The sequence below is a fragment of the Mesoplodon bidens genome, assembly GCF_964165515.1.
Source record: "Mesoplodon bidens genome assembly, chromosome: 1".
Classification (NCBI taxonomy): Eukaryota; Metazoa; Chordata; class Mammalia; order Artiodactyla; family Ziphiidae; genus Mesoplodon; species Mesoplodon bidens.
Window position 1 is genome coordinate 172,553,490 of NC_138176.1, and position 25,092 is coordinate 172,578,581.

Genomic DNA, 25,092 nt, shown 5'->3' on the forward strand with positions numbered 1-25,092 from the left:
TTTGAGAATATAAATATTTTAATCATTCACATAGCAAGCTCAGTATGTGTTTCAAATTCTTTATTATACATCATGGTTGCACAATTTAAGGCTGGTTAAATACAACTGTTTTTCAATTTTTCTTTTAATATTTTCCAGATTACTACATGCAAGTGACCATTAAAATATTTGGCATTTTAAAATTTTGAAACTCTGAACAGGCACTTACATGAAGGAAAACATTACCATTCACAGATATCCACATTTAAAATAGATGCTCCAGCACATGGTACCTGGAACCTTTTGCCAGTTAAGAAGTTGGTTACTGACCATTTTTCAAAGTGCCATAGTAGTAAAACAGGCTTAAAGAAATGTAATTTGGGTTACTTAGCTTACCCATAAAGTAAGGTTAACTGACAAGACTTGCACTGAAGTGTATAAAAAATATTGGTACAAAAACCAATGAACCGTAAGTGAAAGTAGTTTCACACAACAGGCTTCATTTTAATTCCTACACCCCACATTTAGTGTATTTGCGATCAGACCCCCATGCATAGCATAAAAACAGATGACTGCAACCTTCTTTTTTAGAGGCTTTGAACAATACTTGAATTTAATATTAAAAAAATTTAAACAGAGTGGATGAATTAGTTTAAATTTGAGTTTGAACTAGTCAAGTTTCCAATTTAACAAACATGAAATTGTCGAGATCTGGGTAGCTACATACTTCACCAGTTCTCCTGAGTCCCCCATCCTCAAATTTTCCCCTGAAAAGGGAAGAGAATATTTGCAAGAAAATTATATTTGCATATATGTGCTAAAAAGATTCCTTAAATCAAAAAAAATTTTTTTCAAAGTATTTATGGAAAAATTATATAGTTTTAACAAACTAAAATGCCAACAGAGTCAACTCCACATTGCAGAAAACATACCGTGGTACCTATCTGATAGTAGTAGCAAAATGGTTACTTAATATGGTACCCCCCCCAAAAAAAGCTGCAATGACATGCCATATAATCTCTTATGGAAAAAAATTTAATATTCACACCACAGAAGACTTCAAAGAGAACAAAATTCAGGAAGCCATGAAATGGTAGACTCAGGCACCTACAGCGAAACACTCGTATGCATTTCTCAAACACGTATGGAAAAACAAAAATGTAGTTTTCAAAAATATTGAGATGCCATGTTTTAAATCTTTGCAGGATTAAGGGCCACTCAGGTTTTTCTAACTTTATTTGAACACAAAATGTTTAATTTTTTGCATGTAGAGAATAAGAGGTAATCATTAGCATGAAAAAGGAGAATAAAAAATTTGTAATCAACATTATGCAGAAAGAAAGCAAAATTACAAATACCAACCTACTCACATGAAAATCTTTAATGTTTACACTGATGTACAGCTGAGTGCTTATCATTAAATGAAAGTGTGTGGTTAAAAAAACAACAACACGGCAGTTTAAGAAAGTTCCAGTGTTTCAAAGAAAGCACTTTTTAAATGTATATACATGAAGAACATTTAGTTATGTCATAAAATAAACTCAGCACTGTAAGATAAAGGAAGACTATCATAAATGGGAGTTTTGGCCTTTTCCCCGCCCTACACGCTGCAACCATCTTTAACCTGCCGAACTTAAATCTCAACAGATATAGGAGTTTTTTTCTTTTTTTTCTCCTATTCAGTTCACATTTCAGGCTGCTCAGCAGATGCCTGCGATTCTGGCGATTCAAATCGCTGGTGAAAGTTTGTTCTCTGTTTCCTCAGTTTTTCAGGAGCTTTTCTCCACAAAATTATCTCCTAGAAGACAAATGCAAGACAACAAATGTCCTCATATTATTCCTGATATTTGCACCATAGAAATAATGCCACTTCAATTTTAACCATAACAAAACTAACTTCTTCCCTACAAAAGCCCTCCTCTTTCCTAATTGACTCACCTTTTTCCAATTCTAATCTTGGGCCTCCCTTTCTGCCAACTCTGCTCCCCCCCACCAACACCCATGCATGCCACCACCATGAATCCAATCTGGCACAAAGTTCTAGCTATTACTGCTTTAAAGAATTCCTAAAATCTACCTTTTGTTTGTTGTTCCACTGCCCTTATCCAAATTCAAGCCCTTGTCACTTCAACCTTAGATACTAAAATAGCTTCCTGGTAGATGGCTCTCCCTCCCTTGCCTGATACCCCTTTCTAAGCTATCCTTCCTATCACTTCCAGATTAGTCTAAAACATTGCTTGGATGACTCTTCAATAGTTCTCAGTTCCTCCAGGATAAATCTCCAACCTGGCATTCAAGCCCTCCATAACCTTTATCCAATTTATCAACATCACTCTCTTCCCTACCTAGACCCCAGTACCCCACCAGCCAAACTGGGTTACTCTCTGCGTCTAACGCACTTCAAATTAAACTTTCCCTCCATCTTCCCCTTTATATTCTTCAAATCCCTCTTCCTCTGCCTATCTAAGTCTTACCCTAACCAATACATCCTGAGATCTCTTCTCTTCTAAATTCTTAAAATTACTTGCTTCATAAAATCAGGGCAGGCTGTTTGTTTTTTAACCAACATAGCAGAATTTAAACATCCAAATGAATGCTCGTGGGAAGCATATACTTACTCAATAGGGCCCCAATATGTAATTGATTTGGAAATTGTAAATTTCATATAATCTAATTTGAAATTATAAATCACCATTTATAATTTTAATTATACAGCATTATGGCAGCATTAGCGGAGTAACTTTTCTCTCTTCCAAATTACTGTCAAACTATTACTTAAGTTTTCTGTTAATTATACAATCTCTCTCTTTCCACATATTGGCAATGTGAGGACCTTGAGGACAAACCATGTTTAAAAAGGTAGCTTTTAAATTCATCACAGTACTCAACACAGAATAATTTTTTTTCCAGAATAATTTCTAATTTAGTTTTGAACACTCAACTGACATTCAAATATTTATTAATCTGATTCAGAATACAGAAGACCATTCTAATCACAATCTTTTATTCAAAATTCACCAAAGGCTTTTAATTGATTTTCAAATGAGAACAAGTTTTATGATAAACATCTTATATTTAAAAAGTATTAGGGACTTCCCTGGTGGCACAGTGGTTAAGAATACGCCTGCCAATGCAGGGGACATGGGTTCGATCCCTGGTCCGGGAAGATCCCACATGCCGTGGAGCAAGAAGAGATGGATTACAACATAGTTCCATTCATGCTTACTTCTATATCATACTGTCAGTGTTTTCACTTAGAAACCCCCACTTGCTCAGTACAATAAAGCTTAGAAAAGTGGCTGCTTTCCAGGTGTTTTTAGAATTGCCACAGAACAAAATAACATCTGGGTGGCACCATACCTGCTGCTTGAAGTACCTCCTGTCTTCCTCATCAACAAGGACTAGATTCAAAAAGTACCTTACTGAAAATTTTTTGTTCACATCTCTCATTGTTGGAGTTGGGTCATAGCCTGCTAAAAACAGTCTTATTGGTATTGATTCACCTGAAAGAAAAGCAATTTCCATTTATTTCTAAAGGATGATTAAATATATCAATAGTTACATAACACCTAAAACTAAGCATCATAGAGAAGACATTAATGCTTCAGTTCCTCACAAGACAGCAGCATAACAAAAGCTTTAGACAAGGGTTTCTCAGCCTTGACACTATTGACATTTTAGGCCTGATAATTCTTTGTCGTGGATAAGGTCCTATGCACTGTATGAAGTTCAGCAGCATTCCTGGCCTCTACGCACAAGATCCCAGTAGCAGTCCCCAAATATGATAACCAAAAATGTCTCCAGGCATTGCCAAATGTCCCCTGGGGAGGGGGGACCAAAATTGCCCCTAGATGAGAAACACTGCTCTAGAGCCAAAATGCCTGGATTTGAATCCCAACTCCAGCCAAGTCACTTAACCATCTGTTTCATCTGTACCATAATTTCTAATCATGTGTATAAATTCTGGAATACTTATTACTAATTCACCCAAAGCAACAAACATGTTCAGAATGATGACATTCCTTCATTACCAGAAAGATTGCTATTAAGATTCTCATGGCTTCTCTTTTTCTACAAATAATTATTTGCATATTCTGCTTTGAATCCTTTTTATGTAATACTTTTCTTACGTATATCTATTTCCTTAAAGATGTACAACCCATCACTTTACATAAAAATTTGTGGCTGCTGGAATTTTACAAAGTTATGTTGCATAACACAAGAGTACACACACAAGAGTCCTGGAGTCAGAAACCCCTGGACTCAAACTCCAACTGCGCAATGACTAGCTATCGAAGGAAACCAGAATATGTCACCGAAAGATATTCCTCTTTGACATACAGATTATTTTGAGTTGAAGGCAATTAAGCAGCAGCAAAAGCATAAAAGAACCCCATTCTGCCTAAAGGCAGGATATAAATTCTCCTTTTACTGGAAACAGCCTCTTTTCAGCCCAGGGATGGCACCAGAGGAATCTGCAAACAAGCCTACTCCATTGGTTTTCTCCCACATATTTACCTGCCTGTAGTTTGCCGCCCTGGGAAGCCTAAACTGCTCTCCTTTGCCCAGTCATTTCTCTCCAAATTTATTGTTCTTTTGAAGATGCTATATAAGCTGAAATTCTAAGTCACAGCTTTGAGTTACTTTTTTGTTGAGGTTTCTCCTGGGTGATGTGTACTGCATGCAATAATCAACTGTTTTTCTCTTATTAATCTTTTTGTTAAAGAATTCCAGCTGAAAATCTAAGACGGGTAGAGGGAAAGTTCTGCCTCCCCTACAGTATATCACCTTTAACAAGTTTTTAACCTCTACATCTCAGTTTCATGTATAAAATAAGGGCTACAACTACCTAACTCAAAGTGTGGTAGGGTACTTGACAGCGCCTGAGAATACAATGCCTCATCTATAGTTGGTACTCAGTAAATGGTAACTACTCTTTGAAGTAATTACTAACAGAGTAAGAAAAAGCCAAAGACATAAATTTAAAATGATAAATACTGGCTTCGTTATCTTAGACACTGAAAATTATCTAGTAAGGGAACTGCTTATTTTCTTGAGGGCTATATAAGAACTCCAAAATCCCACAGAAATGAATACTCAATTATACTGCACCTTATGTTCAGCGTGAGTAAAAAAGATTTACAGAGAGAAACTACTGTAACAAAAGATAATTAAAATATTATAAATTCAGAACTAGGGAAGAGATATCCATAAATGTCTCTTCTAAATTCTAAACTTAAACTGAGTAAAAAATTAAACCTTATTTCAAACTAGAAAGTACTACTATAGTCTTCTCAGCATTTATACAAAGATGATCTTAAAAATCATTGTAAGAATCATTTTAAGAATTCATATATATATTCACACTGAATAAATACTTTCAAACTAATCTGCCATGAACACTGCTATCTGCAGTACCTGTAACTTAAAAGTAAATGAAAAGTGTATTACCTTTTACTGGTGCACCATCCATTATTTCATATTTAGCGATTGTTTCTGTTTCTGTTGTGGTACTGGGTCCTAGTGCAATAATGTAAATAAAATTAACTTAAATACTGCTAGAATATGATTTCCAGACTTATACCTTCTTCCTATTTTCTGACTACATTATTTGAGTACTAATTTACTTTCCCCTTTTGTGAAAATGTTGATCATTCTTTTCTATTTCTTGATCTACACTTACTTACCACCCAACTGAAGGTCTCACTCCCTTCCTCCCAAAGGTAATTCAATAGACTCTTGAAAAACCGCAGGGGCTGGGGCACTTGACCGTACACACAGGAAAATGTGTGTATAATTTATAGTCCGTCCTCTGTATCCTCCACTCCTCCCTATCCACGGTTGCTCCCTATCTGTGGATTCAACCAACTGCAGATCATGTCGTAGTGTAATATTTACCACTGAAAAAGATCCACTATAAGTGGACCCATGCAGTTCAAACCTCATGTTATTCAAGGGTCAACTGTATACAGTTCAGAAATAATCTTCACAGATTTCCTTCTATCATTTCTAATATCTGCTAAAATAGAAACTAGCAATGCATAGCAGTGCACTGACATGCTAGTTTTCTCTGCAACACCCAAAATGTTTTCTCTTGTTAACTTTAACATAGACAAAACATCAAAGTGAATACCTGACATACAGTTCTTTTAAACAGTCAACGGTATGTTTAAAAGGTACACTAAAACATATAGTAATGATCCCAATGTTGTAAAATATATAATACGCAAAGGCTAAGGTCTGTTCTGGATTATGAGTACAAATTATTTTTTATTTAAAATTTTCCAGGGGCTTCCCTGGTGGCACAGTGGTTGAGAGTCTGCCTGCCAGTGCGGGGGACACGGGTTCAAGCCCTGGTCTGGGAGGATCCCGCATGCCGCGGAGCAACTGGGCCAGTGAGCCACAATTGCTGAGCCTGCATGTCTGGGGCCTGTGCTCTGCAGCAGGGGAGGCCGCGATAGTGGGGGGCACGCGCACTGCGATGAGGAGTGGCCCCAGCTGGCCGCAACTGGAGAAAGCCCTCACACAGAGGCGAAGACCCAACACAGCCATAAATAAATAAATAAAATGTTTAAAAAAAGATTCACCATTGAGTTTAAAAAAAAAAAAAATTTTCCAGAACTGAACATAATTTTTATAACTAGAAAAAAATGTTTAAATAAACAATTTCTTTTTAAACAACAAATGGGAACCTGAAGTTTGGTTTTAATATCTTTAAATCACTTTAACTTTTTTTTTTTAATATTTTTTTCCCAGTCTGTGGCTTGTCTTTTTATTCTCTAAACCATAGACAGTTTTGGGTTTTTTTTTTTTAATTAATTAATTAATTTTATTTTTGGCTTCCTTGGGTCTTCGTTGCTGCGCACGGGCCTTCTCTAATTGCGGCGAGTGGGGACTACTCTTCATTGAGGTGTGCAGGCTTCTTATTGCTGTGGCTTCTCTTGTTGCGGAGTGCGGGATCTAGGCACACAGGCTTCAGTAGTTGTGGCACACAGGCTCAGTAGTCGTGGCACACGGGCTTAGTTGCTCTGTGGCATGTGGAATCTTCCAGGACCAGGGCTCGAACCCACATCTGAGCATTGGCAGGTGGATTCTTAACCACTGCGCCATTAGGGAAGTCCCTAATCACTTTAACTTTTATTAGCAGGTAAAAAATGGAGATTAAGAAATTACAGATGTTTAAAATCATGACTACCAATTATAAATTCTTAAAAAGTGTTGCCTAAAATCCTTTTTAGCAGAAAACCAGCAAAGTTAAAGGGAACAAACTAAATCTAAATATTAATTAAAATCAGGGAATTCCCTAACGGTCCAGTGGTTAGAACTTCGCACTTCCACTGCAGGGGGCACAGGTTTGATCCCTGGTCAGAGAACTAAGATCCCACAAGCCACATGGCGTGGCCAAAAAAATAATAATAATTAAAATTAAAAAGAAGTTATGGGGCTTCCCTGGTGGCGCAGTGGTTGAGAGTCTGCCTGCCGATGCAGGGGACGCGGGTTCGTGTCCCGGTCCAGGAAGATCCCACATGCTGCGGAGCGGCTGGGCCCGTGAGCCATGGCTGCTGAGCCTGCACGTCCGGAGCCTGTGCTCCACAACGGGAGAGGCCACAACAGTGAGAGGCCCACGTACCGCAAAAAAAAAAAAAAAAAAAAAAGCAGTTATAAAAAAAAAACAGTTATGAACCAATAGAAGATTTGGGGGCAACTGGTCAGCTATCTGGAGAAAAGTAAAGTTGGATCCATAGCTGATCTCTTACATCAGGACAAATTCCAAATAAATTAAAAGTTTAAACAAAATTCCTAAACTATAATGTATTACTTTAGTAGAATCAAGCACAGAAAATTATTTTTAGAACCTCAGTGTAAAAAAGGCCTTTCTAACTGTGGTGTAAAACCCAGAATCCATAAGAGTAAAAACTGATAAATCTGACTTACATAAACATCAAGAACTTATAGATGGCAAAAACCACCATAAGCAAGACCAACGGGAAAGTTTGCTGCTCTTAATACAGAAAGAGGGGGACTTCCCTGGTGGTGCAGTGGTTGAGAATCCGCCTGTCAATGCAGAGGACATGGGTTCGATCCCTGGTCTAGGAAGATCCCACATGCCATGGAGCAACTAAGCCCATGCACCACAACTACTGAGGCTGCGCTCTAAAGCCCGCGAGCCACAGCTACTGAGCCCACATGCTGCAACTACTGAAGCCCATGCGCCTAGAGCCCATGCTCCGCAACAAGAGAAGCCACCACAATGAAAAGCCTGTGCACCACAATGAAGAGCAGCCCCCGCTCACTGCAACTAGAGAAAGCCTGCACGCAGCAGCGAAGACCCAGTGCAGCCAAAAAAGAAAAAGAAAAAGAAAAAAACAGAAGAAAAAGGGATTGATTTTCCTAATATATAAAGAGTTTCTACACATCAAAAGGAAAAGACTAATAATCCAATAGAGATGGGGCAAAGGATATGGATAGGTGGTTTACAGAAAAGAAATACAAATGGCTTTTATACACATGAAAAGATGCTCACCCTCACTCAGATGAGAAAAATTAATTAAACTTTTCCCCCTACCCATGAGATCAGCTAAAAGTTTTATAACATCATGCTTATGAGACTACAAGGAGAAAGAGGCACCCTCCTACATTCATTGCTGGTAGTAATGCAAGCTGGTACAGTCCATAAAGAAGAAAAACTGATAATATGAATCAAAATTACAAATGAATATACCCTTGGAAACAGCAATTCCACTTCTAAGATTTTATCTTGCACACAAACCAACACATATGTGAAAAGATATTATTAACTAAAGCATTGTTTATAACAGCAAAAGACTAGAAACAACCTGTTATATACACCAATAGCTAGTACACCCATTGAATGGAATACTGTAAGAAAGATGAGGAAGTGTTCCACACATTGATATGTAAAGAACTCTAAAGTATGTATCGTATATAAAAACTAAGAAGGGGGGGTGTAATATAGAGACACTTGCACGTATATGGATAAATACTTAAAGGATTTTAAAACTTACAAACATATCACCTATGAGTAGCTGGAGTACATAAATAGGACACTTTTTACCGTATAATCGTTCACACTTTATTTCTGAACCATGTGAATTTATTATCTATTCAAAAATTAATTTTTAAAAAAACATAAATGAGTAACTCACTGCCAGCAATATTAAGTATCAAAGTTAGTCTCCAAGGTGGATATTTATTTTAAGTTTAAACAATATTTTAAGATTTCAAAATTTCAACTAAAATGAATTTCAGTTCAAATACTCTTCAACTTACCAATTCCCGTGATCTCTTTTTTAATCAGTTGTAACTCCATATGTTGGATTTTTATTCTTACTAATAAGAAGTAAATTTTTCCAACGATCACATCCTTTAAGTGATACCTTTGGGGGAAGAGTATTTGTCACTTACTAAATATCAGTTTACAAAACAAACAAAAAGAGTGAAACATGTCCTGAAAGGCTTTATTAGATATCTGTAGGATAAATACTATTTAAGAATACCATTCTGACTATTCATGTGTTTAATGTTCTTTTTTCAAAAAAGTACTCATCATTTTACTATAAAAATAAGGAAGCAAACTTTACTTGACCATCGATACACCTCAGAGGGAAGAATTGGCCTGATTAATTGTTGGTCCCTATGTAGAGGTTAACTTAGTTTCCAAACAACTTAAGCATGAAAAATTAAGATTTTTATGCCTGAAAATTTTTATTTGGTGTATGAAGATGTTTTGAACATTAAAAACTCTACATATGGGTTTAGTGTCAGTATTACTGCAAGTGCTAGAATAGTGCAGCTAACAAGTCACCTGGCCACAAAGAGAGACTCCATAAATTGAGTTTGTTGCTGTAATACCTACTAATCAAGGACTTTTCCCAGGGACCTTGAAATAATATGGTAGCAAACCTAGGAATTCCTGTAATTCCCAGAGGGCTTTTTTTTTTTAAAACTTCTCCCAGGTTTGGATCTCAAAATAATATCCCAAGAGTTGATTAATGCAATTATGTTAGTCTGAAGGGAGGCTTCCAGTGACAAGTTTTAGGTCCTAAACTATCTAATAATTTTATCAACAACATAATTTAAGACCCTGAACACGTGTGTATCATAATTTCAGTGATATAAACTGGGACATGACAAGTAATAAAAATCATGTAACAGAAGAGTGCACAGGAAGGGGATAAAAGAATGAATATCCATTTCTTCAACAAATAAACTTTAATGAAAAATAAATAAATAAAAGAGAAAACCTATAAATTAAAAGAGATTTAAGAATAAAAAAACCAAATGTAGTGTGTTTGGATCCACTGGATTTGAGCAAGTCTTGTTTGGATACTGATTTGAACAAACCATATGGGGAAAAAACATTTATGAGTAAATTAGGGAAAAGTGAACACTGACTAAATATGTGATGAGGTTAAGAAATTATTAATATTTTTAGATATATACTTTGGTATATGTTTGACATTTTCCATAATAAAGCTTTAAAAGGCATTAATAAATAAAATAAGACCCCATTTCTGAAAATGCACAACATATATAAACATATATACCCCCTCCCATGGAAAGATATACAAGAGGATTTAATAGTGGTTAAGTAGTAATGGTGAAAATATGTGGTATTTTTACTTCCTTTGACTTTTCTACATTGTCAGTTTTTTTAATAATAAAAATGTATTGCTCATGTAGTCAGAAAAAGAGCATTTTTGCTTATTTTTAAAGAGATGACCAGCTAAAATGATCTCAAGACAAGAAGGTAAATTTTTTGAGACATATAGGATTAGATGCCTTCTGAGATGGTGAGATCCTCTATAAAAAATGGCCAATTACCAGGAGTAGAGTAAGAAAGACATCTGCACTGAGTCAGAAACAAAACCAAATTCCTAAAGTTTCTTTCAGCTCAGAGATTCTGTTGGTCTGTTAACATCAGATTAATGTTGATTCTATCCTTACCTTGACCAATTTACAAAGACATAAAAGGTTTATTTCTTAATTTTCCCTGAACATTTATGTTATCTGTTTGTGAAAGGTACTTACTTTGATTTATTATATTCAAATTCTATGTGTAGACAATCTTCAATGCCCACTTCCATCTTAATAGAATTGTTGACATCAGGATAGGTAGCAAGCTGGTGAACAATAAGATCATATTCTTTTACCAAGTCTGTCAGTCTTCTTACTATCGTCACTTTAAGGAAATACCTACAAAATTAATGGAGAGGACAAGTTAAATCTCCTGTGATATATCTCAGTGTTTTAAATAAGCAAACATTAACTGCAACTCTGCTTTCTCCTTCCTGGAACTCCTTAGGGATCAATTTACTCCATTTACTTCATGAAGAAGTTTTAATTTTTAAATAAATGCCCCCACCATGGAAAAAATACAAAGTTCAATTTTAAGAATAGTGTACATACTTTTTAGATCAATTTGAAGTACCATCATCAAGCCTACTTGAGGACATCTCTCTAGATCACTGCTTTTTGTTTGTTTTTTCTTTTTTTCTAGATCACTTCTTAACCATACACTAAATGAGATTCATTGGGAAACTAATGGATTTAGAGAGTAATTCCATTTACAGGAAAAATGAAGTACCTAAGAACGATTCATACAGGGAAGTGTATGACTAAAACTTCTCATAATAGGATTCTCTAAAACTACAGAAGGCTCTTTACTACATCAGATGAGCATTAGCCAGAAAAAAACAAAATATTTGACAGAATTTTAAAAATCTTAAGTCCTCCAGTCCAAAATTATAATTAGAAGTTCTAATAAGACATTCAGTAGTAGTCATTACTTTCTGGTTTTGATTCTGTCTACAGTTTCTGATACATGTTCATACCTTAAACGGACATTGGCACCGATGTAAGATTCATATGGCTTTTCAACTTGCATAAATTCAAAATCATAACTTCTGCTCTGAGTCAGTTCTCCAGGTAAGGCTAGTTCTTTCACTAGGTTTACAAATTCGTGAGTATTACTCTTGTCATTGAAAAGTTCTAAGAAATTTTAAAAAGCAAAAAGACCAATTATATTTAATACCCATCTCATTAAAACCCAAACTTCTACTTCCAAAGCAAATAATTTTTACAAAAAGAATTAGTTGGATTTGTCTCCACTTTAAATACTAGAGCTATGATCTGAATTCCGTTATCTTTCTCACTATTATGCTCCACTTAGGCATAAAAAAATTCAAGCAGCATAGCAAAATGAAAATTTCTATTATAAAAAAATGAATTCATTCCTTTAATGCAGTTAGGGTTTGCCCAGTATGAAGCTGTTTTAACAGACATATTTCCAGCAATTATTTGAACTTCCTCCCTTCTAGGCAAAAAATGTATTGTCTTGTTGTTTTGCTTTAGTTAGGCAAATATATTACCTTGATAAAACTATAATACGCAAAAGACTAAAATGAACTCTCAGTTAATTACTATAATTTGTCCCTTAAATATAATCTCATCCAAAATAGACATGTAAATAAATATCCACCCATTCCAATTTTGATACTTTAAAAATGTACAGTAAAACTTAGAAAGCTAGGACCTATTTTCTTTTCTCTTTTCCAAATCTGCAGTACCAAAAGATTTATACAGTTTAACTCCTACTAAATCAAGAATGTCTCTGAAATACACATATGGAAACATACACAAGTTGATCTAAGTCAAAAAGAAATTACACTTTTCCTTTTCACATGGAATTTTCTATTGACAAGTGAGTCTGGCTACAGGTACACACTAAGTTAGGAAGAAAAATGGCATGGGTAATTAGAAAGTGAAGGATGAAGGTGACACTGTTAATTGTGAATAAAGCTGGTGAAAAATGTAGGCAGATGGAAATTTCAGTGAGTAAACTAATTTACTTGAATTATTTTTCAAGGCTGGTAGCTTACATAACTCCTTTCACTTTTAGTAATTAAGTTTAATCACAAATAAAGGCAGGATTAGTCAAATATCATTTAATACAATTAAAAGAAACATGATTTAATGTTTATAAAATAAATCCTCTTTTATTAGGCAAAATCAATTCCTTCTTTCCATAAAGCTAACTCTCTTCAAACTCAGTTATCAAAGAAAAAAAAGTAATACTATTTTAAAACTCACCAATTTGACCTACAAATTCAATTCTAATTCCTTGGTGCTCTAGCCTCTTTCCAGATTGCTTAAAGGCTATGTTTACCTGCCAAAACATGAAATTGTAAGAGATGTTAACAATCCTTTGTGGGCCTACTAGCAGATTGCTTCCAGATGAATACAATGTATAAATATTTCAGGTATTCATTTCTGAAATCTGAGACACCACCACATACCTAGATCCTACCTAGACCTTATAGCGCCAGAGAAGGTAAAACCTACTCATATACAATCAGTAATGAACCTATTACTTATACGTACACTTAAAGCATCTTCTTTGTTAGTAAGGAATCCTTCTTTACAGCTGGAGAACTATAAAGACTCAATAAAAGGGAAAACTTTCAACTATTCAAATATGTTTTCAGGTCAAATAGTTAAAAAATTCTACAACAGCATTTTAATGTAAGGTTATTACTAATTCCAAGAACTGACCTTAAAGATCACTTTCAGCCTTTTATAACCAACAATATATTGTTATAATTCCTGATCTTAAAAGCAATGCTTATTGCCCTGAGTCTGCTACTCATCCTAAAAACAGAATGTCTAAAGATTTAAATTTTGAGTATGATTACCTTACGTGCTTTTCAAATTAAATATATAATCTAAAATCCCTAAATTCATATGTGCCAAATGGAAACCTTAATTTTATACATTTTAATTTGACAAAATATCTATAAAGGACATACATATTAAAAACAAAATTTGAAACATTTAAGGATTAGCTAACATACCAAAAAGCATACTTCCGGGTTTATTCTTTACTATAAAAAATATTGGTAGCATGACTCTTAAAAGCTTTTCTTCCAAATAGTGTTTTCAAAAGACAACAGAAATTAAGGACCAATAAAAACCGAAGTTCAGTTACTTCTGTCTGTAAACTACATAATTAAAATATTCATGCTTCTATATCTTCCATATCTGTGACCAGGATGAGTTAGTTACTTGCCTTCCAAATTAATATCTCAGAAAAACAAGTAAATAATTAAACAAATTGTAGTATATCATATGATGGAGTATAATTAAAGTATAAAAATAATAAGGTCAAAGAATATTTAATGATGTGGGAAGATGTGCATGGTATGTCACATGAAGGAAGCATGGTCAAACTGTATACAAGTATAATGCCAATTATATTTTTTAAACTACACAAAAAACTCTTAACAGGAGTTACTTCTGGAATGTATGCTTATGGGTAATTTTGTTTCCTTCTCTGTAGCTTTTTGTGACAGATGGCAATTAAATTTAACTTTAAAAAGTATATGCTTCAGGAGTCCCAAGACAATTCAATGGGGAAAGAATATTCTTTTCAACAAATAGTGCTGGAACAACTCAATCTCAACATACAAAAAAATGAAATTGGATCCCTATCTCGCACCATATACAAATATTAACTCAAAATGGATAAAAGACCTAAATGTAAGAGCTACAGTTACAAAACTCTTAGAAGAAAACATAGGTGTAAATCTTCATTATCTTGGATAGGCAACTGTTTCTCAGATGACACCAAAAGCATGAGAAATGAAATTTTAAAAAAGATAAACTGGACATCATCAAATAGAAAATTTTAGTACTTCAAGACACCACCAAGAAAGTGAAAAGACAACTCACAGAAATAGAGAAAATATTTGCAAAACATAACTGACAAAAGACTTGTATCTAGAGTATATAAAAAACTCTTACAACTCAACAATCAAAAGACAAATAACCCAATTAAAAATGGTCAAAGGATATGTACAGACTTTTCTCTAAAAGAGTTATACAAACAGCAATAAGGACATGAAAAGATGCTCAATATTATTCATCATTAGGGGAAATGCAAATCAAAACCATTATGACCACTTCTCACCCACTAAGGTGGCAATAAAAAATACAGACAATAATAAGTATTGCCAAGAATGTCAAGAAACTGGAACCCTCATACATTGCTGAAGAGAATATAAAATCGTGCAGCTACATTGGAAAAGCCTGGCAGTTCCCTTAAAAGTTAAACATAGAGTTAACGTATGACCCAGCAATTCCATTCCTAAGTATACACCCCAGAGAAATGAAAACACACAGTCACACAAAAACTTAACACACAAATGTACAGCAATATTCATAACAGTCAACAAATAGAAACCCAAATATCCTCAACTGAAATGTCCTCAACTGATGAATGGATGAAGAAGTGTGGTACATCCATATACTACACAGATATATACTGAAATATTATTCCACTATAGAAAAGAATGGTGTTTTGATACATGCTACAACATGAATGAACCTTGAAAACATTATGCTACATGAAATGAGGCAGACACAAAAAGACAAATCTTATATGACCACTTATATGAAATAGAACAGGCCCAGAACAGGCAAATCTATAGGAAAAAAAGTAGACTAGAGGGACTGACTTCCCTGGTGGGGCAGTGGTTAAGAATCCGCCTGCCAATGCAGGAGACACAGGTTTGAGCCCTGGTCCAGGAAGATTCCACATGCGCGCAGCAACCCCACGTGCCACAACTACTGAGCCTGCACTCTAGAGCCCGTGAGCCACAACTACTGAGCGTGCATGCCACAACTACTGAAGCCCATGCGCCCAGAGCCCGTGCGCCACAAGAGAAGCCACCACAATGAGAAGCTCCCACACAGCAACAAAGAGCAGCCCCTCCTTGCCGCAACTACAGAAAGCCTGCGAGCAGCAACGAAGACCCAACACAGCCAAAAATAAATAAATAAACATTAAAAAAAAAAGTAGGGTAGAGGTATCCACGGACTGGGAGAAAAGGGAAAAGAGTAGTTATTGCTTGATGGGTACAAAGTTTCTGTTTGGGGTGATGAACAAATTTTTAAAATAGTGGTGATGGGGGCTTCCCTGGTGGCACAGTGATTGAGAATCTGCCTGCCAATGCAGGGGACACGGGTACGAGCCCTGGTCCAGGAAGATCCCACGTGCCAAGGAGCAACTAAGCCCGTGTGCCACAACTACTGAGCCTGCGCTCTAGAGTCCGGGAGCCACAACTACAGAGCCCACATGCTACAACTACTGAAGCCCGTGCACCCTAGAGCCCTTGCTCTGCCACAAGAGAAGCCGCTGCAATGAGAAGGCCATGCACCGCATCGAAAAGGAGGCCCTGCTCTCCGCAACCAGAGAAAGCCCGAGTACAGCAACGAAGACCCAATGCAGCCAAAAATAAATAAATAAAATAAATTTATAAAAAAAAAATAGTGGTGATGATTGCACAACATTGTGAATGTGATTAATGCTACTGAATTAAACACATAAAAATGGTTAATATGGCAAATTTTATTATATATATTTTTTACCAAAATTTTTTTAAAAAGGAATAAACCTTGAAGACATCATGCTGAGTAAAGGAAGCCAAACACAAAAGGCCACATATTTTATGATTCCAGTTATATGAAATGTCCAGAATAGGCAAATCCATAGAGAAAGAAAGCACATTTATAGATTAGTGGATGCTAGGTGTCTTAATCCATTCAGGCTGCTATGACAAAATACCATAGACTAGGTGGCTTAAAAACAACATAAATTTATTGCTTACACTTCTGGAGGCTGTGAAGTTCAAGATCAAAGCGCCAGGAGCTTTGGTGTCCAGGGAGAGCTTGCTTTCTGGTTCACAGACGGCTGTCTTTTCACTATGTCCTCACATGTCAGAAGGTGCACATGGGATTTCTCTGAGGACACTAATCCCATTCATGAGGGCTCTGCCCTCATGACCTAATCATCTCCCAACCCCCCCCAGCTTCACCCCCCCCCATACATCACACTGGGGATTAGGTTTCAACACATGAATCTTATAAGGACACAAACATTCAGTTTATGGCACCAAGGGAGTTACTGCTAATGGTATGGTGTTTCTTCTGGGGTGATGAAAACATTATAGAATTAGATAGTGGTGACAGTTGCACAACTCTGCAAATATAGTAAAAACCTCTGAACTGTACACTTTAGTAGGGTGAATTTTATGGTATGTGAATTACAACTCAATAAAGCTATTTAAAAATAATAATAACAAAAAAAAGAAATGAAAGTATATGTCACAAATAAAGCAATGGAACAGAACAGAGATGTTGAAACAGACTCATACAACCTCCGGCTGATGACAAAGGTGATGCTGCAGTGTAGTGGAGGAAAGGATGGCTTTTTCAATAAATGTCCTGGGTTAATAGATATCCATGTGGGGAAAAACAAACAAACAAACAAGTAGCCTTGACTCCTATATCACAAAGACAAAATCAATTCCAAAAAACTGAAGATCTAAATGTGAAATGTAAAATTGTTTTAAACTATAGGAAGGGCTTCCCTGGTGGCGCAGTGGTTGAGAGTCCGCCTGCCGATGCAGGGGACGCGGGTTCATGCCCCGGTCCGGGAGGATCCCACATGCCATGGAGTGGCTGGGCCCGTGAGCCATGGCTGCTGAGCCTGCACGTCCGGAGCCTGTGCTCCACAGCGGGAGAGGCCACAACAGTGAGAGGCCCACGTACCGCAAAAAAAAAAAAAAATTATAGGAAAAACAGGAGAACATCTTCATGCCCATACGGTAGGCAAAGATGTCTTAAACAGGATACAAAAAGCATTAACATTTGTAGAGTATTAAAATTAAGAACTCCTGTTCATCCAAAGACACCATTAAGATAGTGAAAAATCCAGCCAGAAAGATATTTATAATACATATGCAAAGGACTCTATATTGAGAAGCATGTATCAAGAACATACCAAAAAAAAAAAAATCCTACACATCAATAAGAAAAAAAGTCAACTGAGTATAAAAATGAGCCAAACCCCCCCACACCAAAACCCAAAGTCTTGAATAGGCATTTCACAAAGGACATCAAATAGCCAATAAATATATGAACAGTCGCTCAACCTCATTAGGTGTCAGCGAAATGGAAATTTACACATGTAGCGAGAAAATGAGAAGATAAGACAACAAGCCATAAACTGGGAGAAAATATTTGCAGAAGCCACATCTGAGAAAGGGCTGTTTTCCAAAAAGGGCTGTTTCCAACTCTTAAAACGCAATAAGAAGAAAACAAACAACCCAAATGAAAATTAGGCAAAAGATTTGAACAAGCACTTCACCAAAAAATATATATATTTGAAGATAAACATATGAAAAGATGTTCAACATCATATTATTAGGGAACTGCAAATTAAAACAATGAGATACCACTACAAAACTATTAGAATGGGCAAAATCTACAACACTGACATCATCAAATGCTAGCTAGAATGTGGTACAACAGGAACTCTCATTCATTGCTGAAAATGGTAGTACTACTTTGGAAAACAGTTTGGCAGTTTCTTACAGAACCAACATTATTTCCTTTACTCGTTTGACATGTTCCATCCTTTTAATGATTTTGTCTGCTCTTTCAGGCCTCTTCTCTTTCTCCCCATCATTTTAAAGGGAGGGTAAAGTAGAAAAGCAAAAAATTTATTTCAGATATAACACTAAGACATCAGTAAGTAAACTGGCAAAGGACCAGAATAGACGATGCAGTAAAATAGCTAATAAACCTAAGTTCAACCTATCTAGTAACCAAAGAAATGCTATCAAAGAATAATATCACTTTTTCCTATAGAAATAGCAAAGATTAAAAAGTGACCATATTCAGTACTACCCTGAGTGAAACAAGGCATTAAGTGAACATATGATTTGATGCAAATTCTCCAGGTTAGTATGTATTGATACCCTTCAAATATTCATGTCTTCTGGTCCAGCAACTCACTTCCAGGAATTCATTCTAAGAAAGTAATCTTATCCTACAGAAATCTGGAGAAAAACTTATGTACTAAAGTTTTATTACTAAAAACATGTCTGTATTACTAAAGATACGGTGATATACTACAAGCAGTCTGAAAAATGCAGTAGAAACTATTTAAATATCCAATAATAGGGAAAAGGTATGCTTAATATATTATACATACATTAACTAATGCATAGAGACTAGGAGGAAACACATTCAAATTTTAACAGTGAATTATTTCCATATGATGGGAATATAGATAATTATTTTATTTCCCAAACTATCTACCATGTGTATGTATCACCTTAACAAGCAGGGGAGAGAAACTCTTAATATTTTATATTTAGAAAAATTATTTCAAATGTTTTATGACTTGATTTTATCTAGGATATTACCATTCTTCAGTATCACAAACTAATGAGTACTAATCATGTTCCATAAGGTATAAGAATAATCTTATACATCACTTGGTAAGGAAAAGGAGGAAAAAGTTAAACGACAGAAGGTATCATAAATGTATCTGACCATGCATGGACACATTCCAAATGTACTTAAGTCCTCTACAGAGTATCAAGAAATGAGATCAACAGACACAATGACAGTAGTACAGACAGATAAGCTATAAAGAATGAGAAAGAAACTTTTAGAAAGATATACTAGAGAATTATCCCCAATCTCCACAACTCAACTTTATGTTAAAGGAGAAACAAACTTTGAGCGGATCACAGCCCCATTGTAGAAACTGTCCGAAGTTAAACAGATGCACATAGTCACAAACACACAAAATTTTGCACACAGTTTAATTTAGACTCTGCCCCTGTAACCCTTCCAGTTTAAGAATCTTTCCTGTAAATGTTCTACTGAGTCAAGGATTTAACTGACCTTCTGAAAAAAATTTTCCATCTCTAATAAAATCATTCAAATTTAGATACAGCACAAGCCACTTTCATGACTAATTCTAATACTCTACAACTAGGAAATTCTCCAAACAAAACATTTACCTTCCCTGAAACAGATTCTCCATCATAGAAAAGATAGTGTTTTTCTACTTTGCCATCCTCAGTTTTCATTTCTGCCATTTTCCTCGTTTCCCCATCATTAAGGACAACATCGATCTCACAAATGGGACCAAAAAATCCTCCAAGAAAACTCTGAAATAAAAGGAAAATGTTCATAATTATGTTTTGTCAGTCACTACATTTTTTAATTCAAATTTAATTACCTATAACCTACAGTTAATCTATGAATTCCCAAGGAAATAAGAACATATCAAATAATACATCAAAACTAAAATTTCATACAATATGCATACAGTTAATGCTGTACTGTATGCTTAAAATTTTGCTGAGGATATATTTATGTTATGTTTTCTACCACAATAAAATAAAAAGACAAAAAAGAAAACAAATTTAAACACGTTATAATTTCAATCATTTCCACAGGTAACCACTATAAATAATCAAATACTAACATAGACCATAGATCTAAAAGGACTACCCCAGTGGTCCAGTGGTTAAGACTCCCTGCTTCCACTACAGGGGACACAGGTTCAAGCCCTGGTTGGGGGAGTTCCGCATGCATGCCGCGTGGCTAAAAAATTAATCCTAACATCTGGATTTGAAAGGTTACCTTTAGTAATACATCTATGAGGTTCTTTCATTATACTGCTATAATGAAACTCATACAATCCCAATTACTCATGAGTTATTACAATGTACTACTTATGGTAAAATCTACTGCTATATAGGTCTGAACAGCATGTGTTACATTGTGTAAGCCCTTGGAATAAAATTGGCTCTAATGGAGGAGACTAATAAAATTTCTGCAAATTTTGTGAATACCCAAAAGAAGTGAGCTAAAACTAGGCATGTTTGGTAAGACCAGCCCTCCCGCAGGAAGTTAGTACTGGTGCAGTAGCAAATTCTAGAGCAAGGAACTTGCGTTAAGGCTCGGTTCTGTCCTCAGGAGGGCAGCAAACAAGCTAATGATCCTGCTAAGACTATGTGGGTCATAGGGTGATACTATGATCAAAGGAGATAGTGTTTTCCTAAATTCTGAGCTTGCTTCTTTGTTTTTTGGCAGTGCCACGCAGCTTGTGGGATCTTAGTTATAGAACTCGGGCCCTCAGCAGTGAAAGCTCGGAGTCCTAACCACTGGACCGCCGGGGAATTCCCACTTCTTTATTTTTATTAATCCTTTATTAACAAAAGGATTATAATTTCATGAAATCAACTCAAAGGATTGCCAGATTAGTACTTATGACATACTCCAAAGACATAACCAGCAAATTTTCCTTTTGGCAAGATGTTTTAATCTTTCCTGGCAATATTATAAATGACAAACAATTTTAATTAGAAAACTATTCTAGGGGGCTTGCCTGGTGGCGCAGTGGTTGAGAGTCTGCCTGCCAGTGCAGGGGGCACGGGTTCGGGCCCTGGCCTGGGAGGATCCCACATGCCGCGGAGCGGCTGGGCCCGTGAGCCACAGCTACTGAGACTGCGCATCTGGAGCCTGTGCTCCGCAGGAAGAGAGGCCGCGACGGTGAGGGGCCCGCGCACCGCGATGAAGAGTGGCCCCCCTCTCGCCGCAAATGGAGAAAGCCCTCGCGCAGAAACGAAGACCCAACACAGCCTAAATAAATAAATAAATTTATTTAAAAAAAAAAAAACTATTCTGAACTAACTTAGAATGAAAAACATCAATGATAGGGCATGTGCACTGTCCCTTCCTAGTTAGCTTTCATACCCCAAGTTTTAAATTCAAAACTTGCTCAAAATGGTATACATTCTCCTAAGAGTTACAAATATGAGAATGTATAGCAGCTGAAAATCAGTTACTATTTATCAACTATGTGCAAAGCACTGAGCCAGCAAAGTGGGGGAGGCTGCTGTGGGAGGAGCAATTATGAAAGGGTAGAAGATGACAGTCCAAATTCAGGTTATAAAATAGAAGCAGGAAAATAAAATTTAATTTTCTCATTCCCCCTTAATACTTCCTAGAGCTGGTTGCAGGAAAACGAGATTTGAAAACTATAAAAATTGTTTCACAAATGAAAGGAAATATTATGGTAACTTTTCCCACATACATATAGTTAACACATACAGCTGAACTGGGATTTGAAAGTTGATATTAAAAGATCAAATAGTCAAAAATAAAATAACAAAATCAAAATTGCCACTAATTAAAATGGTATAAAACAGACTTAAAAGTCACATAAAACTTCACAATTAACTAACAATTAGTAATTGTAAACAATAAGTTTTATTTTGACACTATATGTAAAAATGTAAGTCTTAGGCATTAAAAATATGTAAAAATTATGTTATCCTCTATTATTTTCTGTATGCATTAAGTATTTCATAACTAAAAATTTAAAATGGACTTACTTTTCAACACAATCAAAACACTAAGATTGGGAGAGATCAGAAGAAATAAAAAAAGCCTAGTGAAGCATATGCAGAAAAACAAAAGATTGAATGATAAACTACAGCACTTTAACACGGTTAAGTTAATGAGGCCATGAGAATTTAGCACTGGGTTAACATCCAGGTTTTTACACTAGGACACATCAAAAATGAACTAGTCTTAGTAAAAGCCTCCAGAAAATTGTGCATGTAGATAACAGAGACAAAAATATCTGAGAAAAAAGTTTGTCTTGTTTTCCTTCTAGAAGGAGTTGAAAGAAAGATTCTCTACCCAAAGTCTTCTAGAGTTTTTATTTCTAAAAAAAAAAAAAAAAAGAAAGGATTTCCCTGGCGGTCCAGTTGTTAGGACTCTGCGCTGTCACTGCTGAGGGCGTGGGTTCAATCTCTGGTCAGGGAACTAAGATCCCACAAGCCGCATGGTGTGGCCAAATAAATAAATAAAGTTTTTATTTCAAGATGTGCATCTTCTGTATTTCAAACAAAAAGTCACAAAATTAAAATCTTCTTAAAATTATTCACAATCAAATTATAATACTTCTGATATATAAAGAGGAAAAAAATGGTCAGAATGGTGAAGGCCAGAAGAAGGAAAAGGAATAAAAGCTGTAAAGAGGGTTAGGATATATTAACATATACTTCTGCTGAATTTACAGAAGGCAGTTTTGAAATCTTTTACGAGAAAGACTATCAAGTTCTTTTAGAAAAGATATCTTCAAGTGAGCATTCAAAATAGGGGATTTTCAGCAGCAATACTAGACAATATACAGGTTCAAACTCTTAGGTGGCCTTTAAATAACTACAGGGCAATATATATGACTACTTAAATATTAGAGCAATTGTTCTCACAGTTTTCCAATCGTAGCCTAAACTACATATCACTGAATTTAGGTTAATTTAAGATTTTTCACAAAATTTGTAAACCTAACACTGAGCATTACCATCTAGCAAAATTACACGTGTATATGTTGAAATACAAACTTTTTAGCCCTCACTGAAGAAATTTCACTACATCCAGTGGCTGTAAAGAAATGCAACTCAAGGTGAGGCAGAAGAGAGGCTCTCAAAATTTATTCACTTAGGGCATACACGAACAATGAAACAGCAAATTTTCATATATATATTATTACACTTGTGCCCATTTCAGTGTTATAAAGCTTTACAATTGTGTTTGTTTCAAGAGTAACTTGAAAATAAAAATTGCTCTTGAACATAATTCAAAAGCTCATTAAAAGTAATAATTTTAAATGTAAGCAAAAGATAGGAGGGCCTTTTAAGTTTTCTTTGCAAATTATATTCAACTAAAGAAGCCTTCTTTAACTCCCTGACAAGGTAAGGTCCCCCAATACTTCCTTCTTATCACAACTGTAATTATTTGTTTCCACGTTAAACAAATAATTACACAAATAAATGTTTATCTCCCTCTGTACTGCAAGCTACAAGAGAGCAAGGGCTGTTTCAGTCTTGCTCAGGGCCCCTGGGAGCACCTAAGTATTGTAATTATTTGTTAAAAAAAAAGAGGAAAAGGTTCCAAGTTTAAGAATGAACATGTCTGTCCTCACTTTCTTTTATAAATTAAAAAAACTCGATTTCTGACTTTAAATGTATTTATTCAAAGTAACTTTAAAAAAAAAAAAAACCTAGCTTGGTCTATAAGCCAGAAGTCTCAAGCAGTTTACGGAACCGGGTGAGCTTTGGGAAAGCAGGTACTATTAAGGAGAGCACACAGTAGGCGCTCAACATAAGCTTGCTAAGTGAACCGAGTAAATGAATACTACCATAAAATGAGCCAAGTGAGATCAAATCTAGAGAAGATCGCCAACACACACAAAGCTAAACGCCATCGTGCCCACGCTGGTGCTTCCCACTAACTGTGGTGAGAGTACTCAGATTTCCCTCCCTCCTCTGCTCCCTAGGCCATTTCAACATCCCAAAGCGGTAAGTTTCCAGAATGGCTTAGTGAAGGAAACGAGACCCAACGCTTAAAACAGCGCGCAAGAAACTACTGCCTTTTGCATTAAAAACGTCCTCCCCTCCAACATCCTTCTCTTCTTCTCTCCCATTCTATAAGTATCAACATCAAGGCTGAACTGGGGTCAGGAAATCGCAGAATATCACAGTATGCAGGCTAAAAAAAAAAAAAATCACAGAGTTTATCAAGCTCCTGATCAACACTGGAAGAGAGTGACCAAGTCCCCCCGAGTCCGGAACTGGGGGACTCTTGGGTCATCCCACCTGAAAGGAAGCGAGGCTGCCCGGGAGGAGCAGTGGGGCTGGCTACCTTGGAAGGGGAGGGGAGGGGCGGCGCGGGGTCCGAGTACCCAGCCAGGGCCCCCACAGCCGATCGAGGAACGCGAGCAGAGGCTCCGACATGGCCAGGAGAACGCGCCGCCACCCGCAGGTGCTCGGGCCTCGCCGAGACCGGGAAGGGGCGGCGCAGCCCGCTAGTCCCCGACCCCGCGGCGGCCAAACAGGCCTAACCCGGCCCCCCGCCCTGCCCGCCTGCCCCCTCCAGCCGCTCCCCGCAGCCCCTCCCGCGACATCTGGCCCGCCGTTGGCCGTCCCGCCGCGCGCTCCGGGACGAGGGCTGCAAGCGAGCGCGCTAGCCGCCGCGCACTCACCATTGTCATCGCCACCGCCGGGTGCCCCACACTTCACTCCTCTTCCCTCAGGAGAACTCCAAGCCCCCGCTTCCTCCGCCCAGCGTCTTCGTCACGTGACTTTGGGCAGCTCGCCGCACGTGACCCCTCCCTTCCCTTCCTCCCCTTCGCCCAGCACTGGCCCCCTCCGGGCC

General features: G+C 36.7%; 1 protein-coding gene across 1 annotated transcript; it reads right to left on the reverse strand.

Annotated features, from left to right (window-relative positions):
• VPS26A (VPS26 retromer complex component A) lies at nucleotides 1-25,033 on the reverse strand. The gene is made up of 9 exons (XM_081246833.1): nucleotides 24,920-25,033; nucleotides 19,878-20,027; nucleotides 13,093-13,168; nucleotides 11,835-11,991; nucleotides 11,032-11,196; nucleotides 9,271-9,377; nucleotides 5,431-5,499; nucleotides 3,340-3,482; nucleotides 1-1,777 (listed from the first exon to the last, which is right to left on the reverse strand). Exons 1-9 carry the CDS (start codon nucleotides 24,926-24,928, stop codon nucleotides 1,664-1,666), a joined length of 990 nt encoding a protein of 329 aa, XP_081102959.1. The 5' UTR covers nucleotides 24,929-25,033; the 3' UTR covers nucleotides 1-1,663.
• Nucleotides 25,034-25,092: the final 59 nt, after the last annotated feature.

Excerpts from the sequence above, each read along its gene's own strand:
- VPS26A (XM_081246833.1), bottom strand. Across the intron at positions 13,169-19,877 it reads GAGAATCTGTTTCAGGGAAG|GTAAACATAGCCTTTAAGCA; the intron begins GTAAATGTTTTG and ends ATGTTTTGGCAG. Across the intron at positions 1,778-3,339 it reads GGAGGTACTTCAAGCAGCAG|GAGATAATTTTGTGGAGAAA; the intron begins GTATGGTGCCAC and ends TTTGTCTTCTAG.